Source organism: Trachypithecus francoisi, unplaced genomic scaffold (assembly GCF_009764315.1).
Source record: "Trachypithecus francoisi isolate TF-2019V2 unplaced genomic scaffold, Tfra_2.0 Lachesis_group2, whole genome shotgun sequence".
Lineage (NCBI taxonomy): Eukaryota > Metazoa > Chordata > Mammalia > Primates > Cercopithecidae > Trachypithecus > Trachypithecus francoisi.
Window position 1 is genome coordinate 169,587,319 of NW_022681465.1, and position 18,595 is coordinate 169,605,913.

General features: G+C 35.6%; 1 protein-coding gene across 1 annotated transcript in view; it reads right to left on the bottom strand.

Moving 5' to 3' along the window:
• SNX2 (sorting nexin 2) overlaps window positions 1–18,595 on the bottom strand; it is a 58,453-nt gene that overhangs the window by 11,732 nt on the left and 28,126 nt on the right. Inside the window, exons 7-11 of the mRNA XM_033181433.1 lie at window positions 15,812–15,890; window positions 6,946–7,021; window positions 5,893–6,006; window positions 5,546–5,639; window positions 3,600–3,805 (exon numbers count right to left, since the gene is read on the bottom strand). Coding sequence (XP_033037324.1) covers window positions 3,600–3,805; window positions 5,546–5,639; window positions 5,893–6,006; window positions 6,946–7,021; window positions 15,812–15,890 — 569 coding nt within the window. The remainder of the gene's footprint in view (window positions 1–3,599; window positions 3,806–5,545; window positions 5,640–5,892; window positions 6,007–6,945; window positions 7,022–15,811; window positions 15,891–18,595) is intronic.

Consider the following 18,595-nt stretch of genomic DNA (forward strand, 5'->3'; position numbering starts at 1 on the left):
AAGAGGAAAACAGGAGTTTCCTGACACAATGCCAGGCTTAGGCAATATTTCGAAATGTGTAAAATTTAGCTTTTTCTTTGGTGTTCCAATTTCTGATGTTCTTTGATCCCAACAATGGCTCTATATTAATCCCCAAAGTATTCCTAATTTGAAGAATTGTCATCAGAAAAGTATACTCGATATGGATAAAACCAAAGGTTAATTAATATTAAGCAGCTATTCAAAATAGATAATAAGCAAACAAAAACTGGGCAAAGGACACGAACAGTTCATTCATAGAAAAAGCAACGTAGGGCCAGGTGCGGTGGCTCATGCCTACAATCCCAGCGCTTTGGGAGGCCGAGGTGAGTGGATCACAAGGTCAAGAGATGGAAACCATCCTGGCAAGGTGAATCCCCGTCTCTACAAAAACTACAAAAATTAGCTGGCTGCGGTGGCACACACCTATAGTCCCAGCTACTCAGGAGGCTGAGGCAGAACTGCTTGAACCTAGGAGGCGGAGGTTGTAGTGAGCCAAGATCGTGCCACTGCACTCTAGCCTGGCGACAAAGCAAGACTCCATCTCAAAAAAAGAGAAAAGAAAGAAAAAGAAATGTAAAATGGCTTACCATTTGTGAAGATGTCTTGATTCACACTAAGTAAATGACAACTTATAAAAAAAAACCTTCATTCTTGGGTGGTAGTAAAAAGAAACATGTAGGTTTAGGTAGGTTAGGGTACAAGGCAAAATCTAAAAATTTTGAACAGTAATTTGGCAATACTTATTGAAATTTAAAATGCATATACCCTTTGGTCAGCAATGCTACTTACAGAATCTTTATGTCCAAAGACTTATCAAAATACTTGATTTTTTAAAAGACTAGACTATAATTCAAGGTGTATCTAAATGTTTTATGATGGAATGCTATACAACCATTAAAAAGACATCTACCTATGTTGATAGGGAGACTGCTCTATTAAGTGGAGTGGGTGTAAAAAGCAGACAAAGAACACTAAACACAGTATATTCCTTTTTGAGAGAGGAAGGGAGGGAGAGAAGGGGATGGAAGGAATAAATGGACAGAGGGGAGAGAATTAGCTTCATGTACATGCATAGCTAATTCTGTAAAGACACAAAAGAACCTAACAGTTTATGACTGAGGTCAGAGACTACAGGTCGTAGATCTGCAGGGAAACTTAACTTGCTGGGCTATTAAAACTATCATGTATGTGCATTATTTCTTCAAATACAAGTGAATTAGTTCAAAACAAAGAATATGACAAAAACAAAAACTGTAAAAATTACCTGTCACCTCATTCCATAATATCTCAATTCCTTTGTGCAGTTGATCTGGGCTAGGTTTCAGTAGAAACCAATCTTAAAGAGCTTAATTTACCTGAAGGCAAATTGACCACAACTCTTTAACTCTTTCAGTCAATGAATCATTAATTCAGTATTTCCACAAATGTGTTCCATATATGTAAATAGACATTTGTTGGAAAATAATTCTTGTTCAAATGAATTTAGAAGCCTCTAGATTAAAATTTGTTTTCTTTTTCACTCCTAATCAGTTCTGAGCTTTAAAAATGCATTCTGAATCTTGCAAACAGGGATACTATATACAAAACTTAGCTAACTGTAATCCATCTTTTGGTGCCAGTGTTCTATAGAAAGCATTTTGGAAAACATGAATATAACTGTAATTTCAGGAAATATAACAACACAGCAAAAAGACTTAGGGTATGAGGAAAGCTGTTTTTGAGGGATCAATATCCATTATACAGGCAGGCCATCACTGCCAGGGGGTCTTTTTCCAGGCTAGCTCTTATTAGCAGATATGTATTCTTTTTTTTTTTTTGAGATGGAGTCTCTCTCTGTCACCAGGCTACAGTGCAGTGGCGCGCTCCTGGCTCACTGCAACCTCTGACTCCCCGGTTCAAGTGATTCTCCTGCCTCAACCTCCTGAGTAGCTACGATTACAGGCCTACGCCACCATGTCCAGCTAATTTTTGTATTTTTAGTAGAGCTGGGGTTTCACCACGTTGGCCAGGGTGGTCTCGATCTCCTAACCTCATGATCCGCCTGCCTCAGCCTCCCAAAGTGCTGGGATTACAGGTGTGAGCCACCGCGCCCGGCCCAGGTATATATTCTTACAGACACTGCCCAACTCCCCTTTTTTGACCCACAGGTTTGTTGGAAGTGTCACACTTTTTTACAACAGCTCTCATGCTATTGGGCGCTCTGGTAAGAAGTGAGAGTAGGTGGCACAAATCTGTAAACTGGATCTCTGTATATCACAAGCTGCCTGTATATAATGAAGTATATATACTCAACTGCTATCTATATTAACATTTCTAAATACTGAAAAATTAATCGCCAACAGCATAAGGAACAACATTTAAAACATTTAAAACAGTAAAATTGGTAATTTTATCAAATAAAAGAAAGCACCATTCTGAAGTGCTAAGAATGCTCTAGTAATAAATGTCACCAGTAGCTTGAGAACAGAACCATCAATAAATATACTCACTCTAGATGAGTACTAACTTGATCACAGACTTTAGCTGAAAAAATTTTGCATAAGGAACAAGATCTCATTAACTTTCTAGATTTTTTTTTTTTTTTTTTTTTGAGACGCAGTCTCGCTTTGTCACCCAGGCTGGAGTGCAGTGACACAATCTCAGCTCACTGCAAGCTCTGCCTCCGGGGTTCATGCCATTCTCCTGCCTCAGCCTCCCGAGTAGCTGGGACTACAGGTGCCGCCACCTCGCCTGGCTAATTTTTTGTATTTTTAATACAGATGGGGTTTCACCGTGTTAGCCAGGATGGTCTCGATCTCCCGACCTCGTGATCCACCTGCCTCGGCCAACTTTCTAGATGTTTAAATTCAAGGTAAAAGGTAAACACCCAGTACCCCCCAAACCCCATGTTGTTAATATCCATAACAAAAATTCAAAGATTCTTAAAGTATCTTCTGAAACATGATACACTGAGTAACGTTGAGTTCAGTTTAACTATCTGAATACTGCAGATATCTGTAGAATAGTAATTTTTGCTAACTGGATCACTTTCTCAACTATTCAGAAATTGCACTATTATATTTAAGTATTACCATTCAGTAACACAATTTATGATCTAATCTAGTCCCATCTCATCTATAAACACACGGTGACTACATATTTGAGGATACAAAGTCTGATTACATCCAAATTCATGAAAAAGCCCCCATTAAACATATTCACTGCAATAATGGTTCCTGGTTCTATCCTATTTATTACACAGTCAGCTTTACTAATGACAATAGAGTCCAGTGAGTAGTTTCAGTTAGTGCTAGAATGAGCAAATAAATGCTATTAGTTGGTTCCAAACTTGTATAAGCAAATACATAAGTAAATGTATGTTTTCTATCTTATCTGTCATTCCTTAGACCTGTTAAAAACATTAATTCTATCTATTGTACTGTGCAAGTTATAGGGAAGAAAGTATTAAGTTATGTATAATTACCTTGAAACCACTTTATTCTTGCTAGTATAGGAGGAATTTAGACATTTAAACACATAATAGGAAACAAAATACTTTTTAAAGCACACAAGTGAGAAGAATGCAAGAAAGGGCTTACTTTCACTGCAGCAATAAGACGAATGTAGTCACTAAGTAGTTCTGAAAACATATAAAAATCAGCAAAAGCTTGTTCTTGATGTAACTGGTCTATCTTCTCCTCAACCTCTGCAAGCTGAGACAAAGCTCTAGATAAAGCAGTATGATCCTCAGAATTACCTAACATGGCAGCACTTTTAGCAAAGGCAGCTGTGTTGGCTGAAAGTTCTGAAATTTAAAAAACAGTATGCACTTTTAGTGTTCGCTAGCAAAATTTTAAAATATTGTATTGATTTTTCCACTTTTCTCTAAATTTTACTTATTCACAAGTTGCTCAAATAATATTTTAAATTAATTAACATGAAACAATTAGTCATTAAAATGCCTCAGGCATAAATGCCAAGTGCTCGGAGATCTACTGAAAACACGGACAAATCACTGCTTATATTCCAAAGGCATGAACTATGTTTAAATTATTTAATAAAAAAATCTGGGCCGGGTGCGGTGGCTCAAGCCTCTAATCCCAGCACTTTGGGAGTCCGAGACGGGCGGATCACGACGTCAGGAGATCGAGACCATCCTGGCTAACACGGTGAGACCCCGTCTCTACTAAAAATACAAAAAAAAAAAACTAGCCGGGCAAGGTGGCAGGCGCCTGTAGTCCCAGCTACTCGGGAGGCTGAGGCAGGAGAATGGCGTGAACCCCGGAGGCGGAGCTTGCAGTGAGCTGAGATCCACCCACTGCACTCCAGCCTGGGCGACAGAGCGAGACCCCGTCTCAAAAAAAAAAAAAAAAAAAACTGCCTCCTGTTTTTTCTCCCACAATGTTCACTGTTTCTCTGTCCATTCCTAAAAATGAAATATATTTTTAATATGTGAAGAACTGGCAATACTCACAATTGATTTATACCACATTTCTGGTCTTTAAACATTTGTCATTGAAAATAACGTTTATAATTTTTAATGAGAATATTATTTAGCTAACAGGAGCAAAGGTAAAATTATATACACAATTAACATAAATTTTATTGTTTTTTTCCTTTGTTGTACAACAATCTCAGTAAAATATTAGAATTTCTAAAAAGATTCAGAATGTGATCATTTCAGATATTTCAAATAAAGAAAAGTAGATGTTTACAGACTGAACACTGTCAATGACTAATAATTACATTGCCTGGAAACTGCTCTGTTGCTCTCCAAAAGAGCCCATTCCCTAAGAGATATATAATTCAAATGGCAAAAGCTATTACAAACTACTTTCAATAATAAATTTATTAGTAAGTTTCTATAATTATTTTAATAAAATGTATCGCTGGTAATGTTACATATTATTCGCTTATTAAATATCTTGGACAATTGATATTTACATTGTTGGATTCTTTAAAAATAAACCAAAAAAAACTATAATTTCACTGTGAATTAAAATATTACAACTCAAATTTTCTAGGAATTTTCAGCAAAACCCCCAGATTTGTCAATATTGTAGTTCAAAAATGAAGAAAATACTTCAAAGGGCATAACAGGAAAGAGAGCCACAAAACAAATACTTCCCAAAAAATTTTCAAAAAGCAATTTTCAAATCTCAAATTTTTTATTACAATCAAAGTTACTAATTGATAAGACATCTTCATCCATTTAACTGTAACTATACTTAACAAAAAGTTAATCAAGTGACCAAGTTTTCATCCAAAATTCAAATATAGTTTTCTTTGTTCTTTTTTCAGCTCATATCTGTACCAGTTAACAAATAGTTTTCTAAGCTCATTATTTTTCTACTTCCAAACTAGATACTAAATCAAAATAGAACAAAAAATTTTAAATAATAAAGTAGAACTAGAAAATATTGTCTTAAAACGATTATTTTCTCTCTTCTGCAATGACTTCAGCATATTTATTTTCATAAAATTTAAATAAAATATTTTCACTAGTTTTATGGTGCTAACCACGTAAGTAATAAGGCAAACAAACCTTTTCTATGACAGACCAAGGCTTCAACACTGGCATGAAGTTTCCTAAGTTGCTGATCCAGATTCTCAAATTGCTGCTGCTTTTCTTCAAACCACTAAGAAAAAAATGAAAAATGGAGCTAATTTAGGAAGAACAAACCATTGTAAATTAGGTTACCAATACCAAGCTACATTCCTTGTTTTAAAGCAACAAATTAACCATGTATAACCATGGTGGCCAACTGATGTGGCTGAGAACTAAACTCAATAAGCAAATTAATATCCTATTTTCCACTTGTACAGCTTTAAAATGCAATTGTTGGGCTCATTAATTCATCTCATTATTCAAGTCGAAAAATCAGCTCTTACTGCATCCGATTCATTCATCTTGATTGTCATTTTGTTGACAGCGTCGGCAGCCTTGTTCACCATCCTCAATATTCCTGCTCCACTCAGAGCCTGTGTATTAACTGCTCTAGGCAGCTGGAATTGAATGACAAATAAGGGCAAACAAACCGGTTAAAAGCCTGGAGGTTTAACTGGGCACAAAAGTGATCCCCCCTCCTTCCTACCCGCCCCCAACAAATTTAAAAAGGAGGTTGTATTTTCTTCACTCTCATACATTTCAGTAGTGAGATCTAATTTCTCAAATATACTACTTGTACATTCTCAAAGGAAAACTTAAAAAATAGACTTTCCATTTGCTTTTCTTCTGCACGTTTACATTTAGATGGAACAAACACCCTGTTTGTCAAAATATATTAAGAAATTGCCAAGTACCCTAACACTGGCCACCTGTTTGCTAACAGAAATAAACTGTTTATAAGGAAAGAAGAAAGTCTTGAGAAAAATCTCCTTATGCTCAGTTAGCATTGTGTGATTTTGAGTTTTTAAAAAATTCTGCAACTCAAGTAAATTAAAGAAAAAAACTCAAACTAGAACTCAAATTGTTCCTAAGAGCCAAAATTATACCAAACATTTCAAACATAAAGAGCATCATGGTTATAATTTAGGCTCTTTCAAGTCACAAATTTGCATTTCAAAACCTTAATAAGGATACCAAAATGTAGACAAGCAAACACACATTCAACTTTCTCTTTCTCTAAAATGAAGTCTGAATAAACTTATTTCAACATGATGCCTGAGGAACAACTTAGGACATTCAGAGTTAGACTACTTATAAACCACTCTCTTAAATCTTGTTTTAAGTGTTCATGAAAGGGACTAATCATCCTACAAGTATCAAAGCAAAGATATTTTGCTACTAATTTAGCAGGGTAATCAAAGCACTAAGCAAAAAATAATAATAATAATTACTTTATTCCATCTATTGACCCAATTATTTACTATATATAGTCATATAAATTACAATGACAAATAATGAGAACATTCATATACAAAAATTTAATACAGAAATAATACCTCTGAACTTTCCAAGAACTGCCTTAAATCAGGATCCTGTAGTAAAGTTGGATGTTTTACTGTTCTTTGAAGATACCTAGATTTAAGAGTAAAATTGCTCCTGTATCAGTAGCATCTTGGATTATATTTCAACAAAATGATAAAAAATAGAAATACTAGGAAAAAAGATGTCCTCACTACTTCCTATTAGTCTGCTCTCACTGTAATTACTTAGAATCTTACAGTAATTTAATAATTAAAAAGGTTTTTGTTCATCTTTTGAAAACGGATATACTATCCAGTTTTCATAATTATGTAAAAAGAGAAATGGCAAGGGGTCGGAGTGGGGAGAGGTTAAGTAACTTACCAAACTTCTCATTGCAAAGTATTAATGTTGTAAAGGGGCATGTGAGTTTGTTGAATAATTTTATCTTTAGATGGAGTCATTACATTCTCAACTATAATTTTAGAGTTCTAAGAAACATATTATTATTACTATATATATTCCACTCAACCAAGTTTTAAATTGCTATTATCACCAAAATGGGGAAGAGTATACCAATTTTTTTTGCATATCAGCATATTTAAATGATCACAATTAGCTTGAGTCCTCACTTCACAAGAACTAAATTTTCTTCAATATTTTCCCCATACCTCAAAAAAGAAAAGGGGAAAGGATTCCCTATTTAATAAATGGTGCTGGGAAAATTGGCTAGCCATAAGTAAAAAGCTGAAACTGGATCCCTTCCTTACACCTTATACAAAAAATAATTCAAGATGGATTAGAGACTTAAATGTTAGACCTAAAACCATAAAAACCCTAGAAGAAAACCTAGGGAATACCATTCAGGACATAGGCATGGGCAAGAACTTCATGTCTAAAACACCAAAAGTAATGGCAACAAAAGCCAAAATTGACAAATGGGATCTAATTAAACTAAAGAGCTTCTGTACAGCAAAAGAAACTACCATCAGAGTGAACAGGCAATCTACCGAATGGGAGAAAATTTTTGCAATCTACTCATCTGACAAAGGGCCAATATCCAGAACCTACAAAGAACTCAAAACAAACTTATAAGAAAAAAACAAACAATCCCATCAAAAAGTGGGCAAAGGATATGAACAGACACTTTTCAAAAGAAGACATTTATGCAGTCAACACACACATGAAAAAATGCTCATCATCACTAGCCATCAGAGAAATGCAAATCAAGACCACAATGAGATACCATCTCACACCAGTTAGAATGGCGATCATTAAAAAGTCAGGAAACAACAGGTGTTGAAGAGGATGTGAAGAAATAGGAAGACTTTTACACTGTTGGTGGGACTGTCAACTAGTTCAACCATTGTGGAAGACAGTGTGGCAATTTCTCAAGGATCTAGAAGTACCATATGACCCAGCCATCCCATTACTGGGTATATACCCAAAGGATTATAAATCATGTTGCTATAAAGACACATGCACACGTATGTTTATTGCAGCACTATTCACAATAGCAAAGACTTGGAACCAACCCAAATGTCCATCAATGACAGACTGGATTAAGAAAATGTGGCACATATACACCATGGAATACTATGCAGCCAAAAAAAAAGGATGAGTTCATGTCCTTTGTAGGGACATGGATGCAGCTGGAAACCATCATTCTCAGCAAACTATCGCAAGAACAGAAAACCAAACACCGCATGTTCTCACTCATAGGTGGGAACAATGAGGACACTTGGACACAGGAAGGGGAACATCACACACTGGGGCCTGCTGGGGGGTGGGGGGGAGGGATAGCATTAGGAGATATACCTAATGTAAATGACGAGTTAATGGGTGCAGCACACCAACATGGCACATGTATACATATGTAACAAACCTGCACATTGTGCACAAGTACCCCAGAACTTAAAGTATAATAAAAAAAGAAGAAAAAATTTCCCCATACCTCTTCAAAGGTATTTATTCAATATTTCTATTTTTTAAGGTTTTGCTGTTTTTGGTAAATAACTTATCTAAATATGATACCATATAAAATCAAATAAATGAATACCACGTAAAATAAAAATGAAAAAGTGAGAGACACCACTATGAAATCAACTTCCCTTTATTAGAAAAGCTCACATGTGCCTGTCACCCATAATAAATTACCAATCATGACTTCATAAAAGGAATTAAGGTCAACTAATTGAAGATTCTCAATTATTCATCTAATCCCATTAAAAACAACTGCTATCTTTCCCCAAGTTATTAACTATATGCAGTAATATTTCAGTTATAATATTTTTACTCACAATAACACATTTATTTCTTTAGAATAAATGTAGTCAGTAATTTCTTCTACCTTTTTATAAAATTATAAAATATGCCTAAAATTAATGTTTCCAAAAAAGGATAATCTTCTCTAAAGTCAAATTCTATACATTGATTAAAATGACTATTTTATCAGTATCAAAATGTTAACTTCTGTTTTTATATATTTAAATAAAATATACAGCATACTAAACTTTATTTCGTCAGTAGTCCACATAAGAAGTCACTATACTAGATCCAGAGCATTTAACAGATATCTGCAATACAACCTATGCTATGGTTTAGAAGTTTTTGCTGCCTATGTTATGAAGCCAAAAAATGGATTCAGCAAGAACATTAATCCTGCAGGTTTGAGAAATGTTGGTATTTCCCCACTTGAATTTGACTTACAATTTTAACACTGAAGTTCTGTCACAATATATCAGATAAGTGATTTAGTTGTTTAGACTGAGTACTACTTGGAGGCAGTTTGCATTAAGTTGCTCATTTCAGTGCATACAACAGCTAGGTAATAGCAGGAACTCAGATACTTGTAAAAAACAAACAAAAACCCAAGAAAGACAAAACATCTAGTACTTAACCTCTAAGAAATATTCCGGCTGGGTGAGGTGGCTCATGCCTGTAATCCCTGCACTTTGGCAGGTGCATCACAGGTAGGGAGTTTGAGACCAGCCTGAAACCCTATCCCTAGTAAAAATACAAAAATTAGCCGGGGGTGGTGGCATACACCTATAGTCCCAGCTACTCAGGAGGCCGAGGCACCACTGCACTCCAGCCTGGGTGAGAGAGAGAGACTCCATCAAAGAAAGAAAGAAAGAAAGAAAAGAAAAGAAAGAAAAGAAAAGAAAAGAAAAGGAAGACAAGACAGACAGACAGACAGAAAGAAAGAAAGACAGAAAGACAAGACAGACAGACAGACAGACAGAAAGAAAGAAAGACAAGACAGAAAGAAAGAAAGAAAGAAAGAAAAGAAAGAAAAGGAAGACAAGACAGACAGACAGACAGAAAGAAAGAAAGACAGAAAGACAAGACAGACAGACAGACAGACAGAAAGAAAGAGAAAGACAAGACAGAAAGAAAGAAAGACAAGAAAGAAAGAAAGAAAGACAGGAAAGAAAAGAAAGAAAGAACGAAAGAACGAAAGAAAGAAAGAGAAAGATTCTAGTATTTCAAACCTAAGTGGAAATACTTTGTATCATTTATATTCTAAAACAGCTTTCCAAAGTGAGTTCTGTAGAATACTAGTCTCATGTACTATTCCATGAAAAGACTGATTCCATATCAAGAAAGTTTGAAACATATATGTATTCCTGTCTTTTAAAATTAGTATCAAACAGCATTTTATTAAGTGTTGTGAGAACTCCTACAGAAAATAACCCTAGTTGAAGTATGTTAAACCTATGTTAACAAAACTCAATTGACTATAGATCTTTTTCATTCTACCACGTATTAGCATTCTGAAGAATCAATTTTGAAAAACAATATTCCAGAAAAAGGGAGTAAAACCTTCCTTCTCAAGGGCAACATAAAATAAAGCTAAATACATACACTAAATACATATACTAAAAAATACATGTACGTATTTTTTTAGTTTATATATTTTTTTAGTTTAGTATTTTTTAGTTTTTTAGTTTATAGTTTATATTTAGTTTATACATATTTTTTAGTTTATATATATAACATAAACTAAAAATGTTAACTAAAAACATATATAAACTAAACATATATAAACTAAAAATATAAACTAAAAACTAAAAAAGTATACATAAATATGCTTTTATATATATATAAGCTTATATAATGTTGAAATTAAGAACAGAACTATAAAATGGATTTTAAAACAATAAATATTTATAAACATACGCCAACTCGGAATTAAGACCAGAGATGGTTGTAATATAAAAGAAAGACACAGGACAAAAAGGGTAAATGAATGTAGGAAGAAGACAGGAAAAGAGGTATGGGGAGAAACTGAAACACTGAAAAGAGACAGAAATGGAACTGATCAATACCACATCCAGTAAGAGGGGCTCAGGAATTGTTCTTCAAGTTTACTTCACGTTACTGATGAAAAAATCACTCAAGGCTTTCAAATTCTTACTTACTTACCAGAAACAAAACAAAATAAAGTAGGTTATATAAAATGCTTGAGAGCAACAGAGTTACAAATATTTATCTTGCTTGAAACTAAAACACAAGTGCACATAATGGGAGAATAAAAAGTAGAAAGAGCCTGGGTCTTGGATGACATTCACTTCTTCATTCAACAAATACTTACTGAGCTCTTACTACCTATTAAGTACGGTTTTGAGTACTTGGAAGACATCAGTGAGCAAGAGACTAAGATTCCTTCCCTGGTGAAGCTTACATTTTAGTACAAGATAGACAATAAACTATAAACATAATAAACATACAAATGATAAAGTATGTGACAAAGTGGCAAAAGCTATGGGAAAAAAAGACAGAACAATGGGGTAAATATCACCAAGTATTTAAGACATGGTTGGTGGCAATATAAATAGAATAGGTCAGAAGAAAGCCAATGACTGAAACAGGCTTCACTTGAAAGGTGTTACCTGAACATACGAATTTGAACAAGGAATGAGTTAGCTATTCAGATACCCAGGAACAAAGAATTCTAGGCAGAGGGAGCAGGCAGTTGAAAGACTCTAAGATAGGAAAATGCCGAGGGTGTTTGAGAAGCAGCAAAAAGGTTAGTCTGGCCTAAAGCAGAGTGAGTGATCACGAAGGATATGAGATCAAATGGTAACACAGTGAGGCGTGCAGGTAATATATAGAGTCTTGTAGTCCATTAAAAGGACTCTGGCTTTTACTGAGTAAAATGGGGGCATGGGGCCAGGGTGGGGAGGGGTTAAAAATGATCTGATTTATATTTTAGAATATAAATATATATAAAACTACTGTAAGTTCTATATTAAAGTAGAAGTGCCAAGAATGGAATCAGGGACACCAATTAGGAGGCTACCGCAGTTAATTAACACCTTTGGACTCAAAGCCAGTAGACTGGTGAGAAAAGGTTGTATTATCAGTTATCAGAAAGAAGCAACAGAATTTCCTGGTGAATTAGATAACCCTGAACAGCTGCCTACCCCAAACTCTTTGATTTGAAAGAGTGGATTAATTAATCTACATTAACTGTTTAGGCCAGTCGGATTTTTAGATGCTTGAAATGAACACAATCCTGACACACTTACATTTTATTTATTTATTTATTTATTTATTTATTTGGAGATGGAGTCTCACTCTGTCGACAGGCTGGAATGCAGTGGCACAATCTCGGCTCACTGCAACCTCTGCCTCCTGGGTTCAAGCAATTCTCCTGCCTCAGCCTCCCAAGTAGCTGTGACTAGAGGCACACGCCACCACACCCAGCCAATTTTTTGTATTTTTAGTAGGGACAGTGTTTTACCATGTTGGCCAGGATGGTCTCGATCTCTTGACCTCGTGATCCACCCACCTCAGCCCCACAAAGTGCTGGGATTACAGGCGTGAGCCACCGCGCCCAGCCTCACACTTACACTTTAAAGAGGAATGCATCTAAGTAATCTACCTAAGGTCACACAAAAAGTATGTAGTGTTAGTACAGGTTTCAACTGAAAAGGAATTATAAATCTTATACACTTATTATCAGGCTCTAAATTTCTCCTTTTGTATTTGCAGATGTGTATCCTTACCTATAAAATACACTCAATATGATCTAAAGATTTGAAGTACTCTCAAGAAAACCAGGCAAGGGATGTTAGGGCTACTCTTTTTTTTTTTTGAGACGGAGTCTCGCTCTGTCGCCCAGGCTGGAGTGCAGTGGCCGGATCTCAGCTCACTGCAAGCTCCGCTTCCTGGGTTTACGCCATTCTCCTGCCTCAGCCTCCCGAGTAGCTGGGACTACAGGCGCCTGCCACCTCGCCCGGCTAGTTTTTTGTATATTTTAGTAGAGACGGGGTTTCACCGTGTTAGCCAGGATGGTCTCGATCTCCTGACCTCGTGATCCGCCCGTCTCGGCCTCCCAAAGTGCTGGGATTACAGGCTTGAGCCACCGCGCCCGGCCACAGGGCTACTCTTAATAGAAGTAGTCTCTGCTTACTTTAGTGAGTGTGGCACAGGGGAATACTTGGGTATTTAACCACTCCTTTTCTCTTCCTAACCTTTAATACCAGATATTTATCCTTTCATTCAAGATAGTAATCTGGATTATCTAAGTTTGAACAAATACATAAATATCATGCTATTAAATAAAGTAATACAAAGAAAAATACTTCCCTAACCCACCAGATCCAACTAGGTTGGGTATCCCACAGATGTACCTGCTTGATGTTTAAAGTTTAAGAAATACCACAGAAAAATCACTTTAGAAGAGCTGATTATATGAAAGGGCAAGAAAAATGCAGTTTTAAAATCCTGTACAGATTAAAAAATAAACGTGTACAGGAAAATTAACTTGGATAGAAGAATTATGATTAGATTAAAAGAACCATTCCAGTTCCTTTGCTTCTATACCTCTATGCCTACATTTTCTTCAGTGATTTTTTTCTAATTGAAAATGAACTTTTCCCTCATACTATACTGTTTCTTTCTTTTTTTCACTATTGTAAATTCCACTATGGTAGCATTTAACAAGTAGAATTTATCAGTAAAGAAAGTGTCTTCATACACACACTGGGTCAAGTTTCAATATCCCTTAGAACTCTCCTCAACATTTCATACTACATGAAGGTACGGTAAGTACTATGCAATGCAGTCAAGTTAGAAGAAAGGTAAACGTAGAATCAAATTATATGTCCTTGGTACAATAAATCTTCATTAAGTTCCTTATCAAGCATGCCATCTGAAATACTTCAGATTTACTCTTAGAAAAATAAGACTTGAAAGGTCTCTCAAAGGGTCATGGTTACATTTTCAGGAAAGACTAAGTGAAATCAAGGTAGACCATTATCTACCTTGATTCTTAAAAATATTCAGTCTATGACCTCTCCTACAATAGAATCAATTCAAATGCCTAACCTAAACTTCTCTTGATGCAATTTAAATCCTTTTTCTGGGTAACTGCTGATTCTCACAGACATAATCCCATCTTTAAGTCTTCTCTAGTATAAGATTTTAAACTACATATTCTTTAGCTTTTCTTAATGCAAATTGTTCAAATCTAACTTCACTGTGCCATTTTTCTTAAAATTTAAACAATTTACTACTGAAAACTAGAAATAAGTTGCCTTGAAATAGTTTTAAAAAATAATTTGCGACCTAGAGAAATAGATACCACCCCCCAAGACCTGTCCTATTCACCTTAACCACTGTTTTTAAGCCAGAGAAAAATAAAGAGCAAGCAAACCAAAAAAAAAATGAAATTAGAAAGTTTCAAGCCTAGGTAATTACCAACTTGCGTCTTAAATGCTGGGCTTTAAGATAATTTATATTTGTTTTCTCACTTTGTCAGCACAGCAAGGAAGGAATAATTTTAAGACTATGGAGGTGGGGTTCTTCCCATCTTCCCATCCCTCCCTGTTTTAGTCTGCTTCAATGAAGACAAGTCTTCAAAGCTATAGGAAATGTGTAGAGTCAAGTACTCTAAAGGAAAACACAGCATATATATTAGCCTTTAAGTATAGCTGTCCCTCAGTATCAGTGGGGGACTGGTTCCAGGACATCCTACGGATACCAAAATCTGCAAATGTTGAACTCCCTGATAGAAAATGGCGTAGTGTTTGCATAATAATCTATGGACATCCTCTCATATACTTTAAGTCACCTCTAGACTTATAATACCTAATATAATGGAAAGACTATGAAAACAGTTGTTAAGCTGTATTGTTTAGACAATAATGACCAAAAACGTCTGTACATGTTTAGTATAGATGTAATTTTTTTTTTTCAAATATTTTCCATTCATGGTTAGTTGAATCCATAAATGAGGCACCCACAGATATGGAGGGCCAATTGTATACAGTCAACTCAAGCAAAGACTAATACTTTTGTATATTCAAGTAAAAATCAATTATACAAAAACAAAGGGGCACAAACTGTACTTCTCACTGTATTTAATAATGTTCTAAGTAAAAACTCATCAGAAAAATTAATTTAGATGAACTATAATTAGCTATACTATCCAACACAGTACATGAATGTGGTATAACTTCCTAGAAACCTAAATAAGACCAAAGTGGGATTATTTTTATCAAAAAATTTTTATTTTTCCCCCCATTCACAACTTCCATGTTTTCCAAGTTTGGCAGTTTCTTAGCACTCTTGGTGACTACCTATGATATAATTCTATCCCCAGCTAACTCATGTCTTTTTATGTTTTCTATTATATGCTCCCGCTTGTAGCATGTAATAGAAATATGGGTGTTATTTTGTTAGACTACTGATGAGGATTAAAAATTATACAGAATAATTACATAGTATTTTGTTGAAAGAAGTAATTTTCTTAAAAAAGTTTAAAGCAGTCTTAAGGGCCATCAAGTGGTACCTTGGAAAAAATTTAATCATTAAAACACAATTGTGCCATATAATGGAATTACATTTAAAGTACAAACATGAGAGTAATAACATACAGCTGTCTAGAATTACCTTTCAAGAGCTGCTCTCCGTTTTTCTACAAACTCAGTGGATGATGAGTCTTCTTTACCCACTTTGACCTTGGTCATCCCTTTGAAGAAGTTGAATGAGATTCATGATGACTTTATATTGTTGTGAAAGTCTTTTATAATCATTTCTTCATAATTTAAAATACACTCAAAATTTGAACTTAGCAGCCCTAAACTTGTAACTAGTATCTTATTTAAAAAGCAAAAACGTTTTGAGGAATTAAATCTCATATGTTAACATATTTACTTGGTAAATACTTAAAACATATTTTAAGAACAGATAAAATGACAGATAAAGAGAACGGATAAAATGTTTGTAGTTTTCTGATCCATACTGCTTTTATTTACAGAAAAGCTTATATCAAAAAGAACCCTTATCTGTTGTATTTTATACTCCTGGTAAATTAAAATGTGTTTCTAACCCAATATGCATAATGGAATTTCTAATGCATAAATTTAAGCTCAATTAACATTTTAATTTATCATGAGCAATAATTAAAATTCTTTACTTTGGGATGACAAAAATAAATGTAATCCATGAATTTGTTACGTTTTCTCTCCTGCAGATTCTAAGAGCATGTTCTTATTTACTTATCATAGCTAGTTTTATAACGGTTGAAAGAAAAAGCTCTTTCACAGAGTCATTTATAACTTCAGATTTAAAAAATAAGTCATGTTAATTATTTCTGTATGGGAAATTTTAGACTGCAGATTTTTCTCTTTTATTCTCCTGTTCTTTTTCCTTTCAAAAATGTATTCTGTGGAAACAAAGTATTGAATATATGCTACACCATGAAAGAACCTTGAAAATATGACTCAAAGTGGAAGGAATTTGTCACACACACAAAAAAATCATCTACTGCATGATCCCCTCTACAAGAAATGTCCAGAATAGGTAAATATTTAGAAAAAGAAAGTAAATTAGTGCCTGCCTAGGGCTGGGGAGAATGAGGACATTAGGGGATGATGGCTAGGGGATCCCAGATTCCATTTTCGGGTAATAAAAATATTCTAAAATTGACTGTGGTAATGTATGCACAACTCTTAATATATTAAAAGCCAGTGAATTGGATACCCTTTTTTTTTCTTTTTCGAAACACGGTCTCATTCTGTCACCTAGGCTGGAGTGCAGTGGCATGATCAACGTTCACTGCAGCCTCTCTATATTCCAGGCTCAAGCAATCCTGAGTAGCTGGGACCACCAGCACGCACCACCATACCCAGCTCATTTTCTGTAGAGACAAGGTTTTGCTATGTTGCCCAGGCTGGTCTCAAACTCCTGGGCTCAAGCAATCCAACTGCCTCAGCTTCCCAAAGTGCTAGAATTACAGGCATGTGTTACCACACCCGACCTAGACACTTTTAATGGATAAATTATATGGTATGTAAATTATATTCCAATAAAGTCTTTTAAAAATGGATTATGTAAAACCATACAATTCTTCAGTTTGGTACATCTTCAGTTTGGCACATTAATTATTAATCACCTATTAATGTTTTGTTTAAAATTCCAATGGAATGCAATGGCTTGAAAAGGAAAACTTAAGACACCTAAAGCTCCCTCTGACTGGACTACTGGATATGGGATGTGAATTGTTTCACAAACTCTATTTCCCTGAAAAAAAATCTCACCACTAGGTAGTTCTTCACTGAAGTTAAAGACCTTCCATCCATTCTACTTTTTAGAGGTAATCATTAAGGGACGTTGTGACCAATAAATAAACAAATAAATAAAACCCCAAACAACCTACCTTAACCAGTTAACTTTTAATACTTTTCAACTTTGTTGTCCTTTTCTAATAGTTTAAATGGAATAGTGTTCTTTTTTTTTTTTTTTTTTTTTTTTTTGAGGTGGAGTCTCGCTCTGCCGCCCAGGCTGGAGTGCAATGGCCGGATCTCAGCTCACTGCAAGCTCCGCCTCCCGGGTTCACGCCATTCTCCTGCCTCAGCCTCCCGAGTAGCTGGGACTACAGGCGCCGCCACCTCGCCCGGCTAGTTTTTTGTATTTTTAGTAGAGACGGGGTTTCACCGTGTTAGCCAGGATGGTCTCGATCTCCTGACCTCGTGATCCGCCCGCCTCGGCCTCCCAAAGTGCTGGGATTACAGGCTTGAGCCACCGCGCCCGGCCGGAATAGTGTTCTTAAGCCAATGAAGGTCCTACCAAAGTAGTAAGTTATGTGCTAATGAAGACTCTTCTCCCTTCAGTGGCAGTTACAAAGCTTCCCAGCAAAGAGAAGTTATGACTCTTTTTCCACGCCCCCGCTATAAGTGTACGTTACTTGAAAACCACCAGCTATGTAATGAGAAGTTCAAAGATCAATTTGTCACCCACCTTTAATAATTGTTCAAGACTTTACCATACTTTGAAGAAATTGTTTTGCTTGGCTTCATATTACTATTTGACTACATTTAATTTTTTCCTGATAATTTCTCTCTATATAAACTGTATTACATGTAGTTGCCTGAAATCCTTTTTGGAATGGTGGGGTGGTGTGTGTGTGTCTGTGTGTGTGTGTGTGTGTGTGTGTATAAAGTTTTAAACAGGCCAGGCGCTGTGGCTCACGCCTGTAATCCCAGCACTTTGGTAGGTCAAGGCTGGCAGACCATGAGGTCAGGAGATGGAGACCATCCTGGCTAACACGGCAAAACCCCGTCTCTACTAAAAATACAAAAAATTAGCTGGGCACACTGGCAGGCACCTGTAGTCCCAGCTACTCAGGAGGCTGAGGCAGGAGAATGGCGTGAACCCAGAAGACGGAGCTTGCCG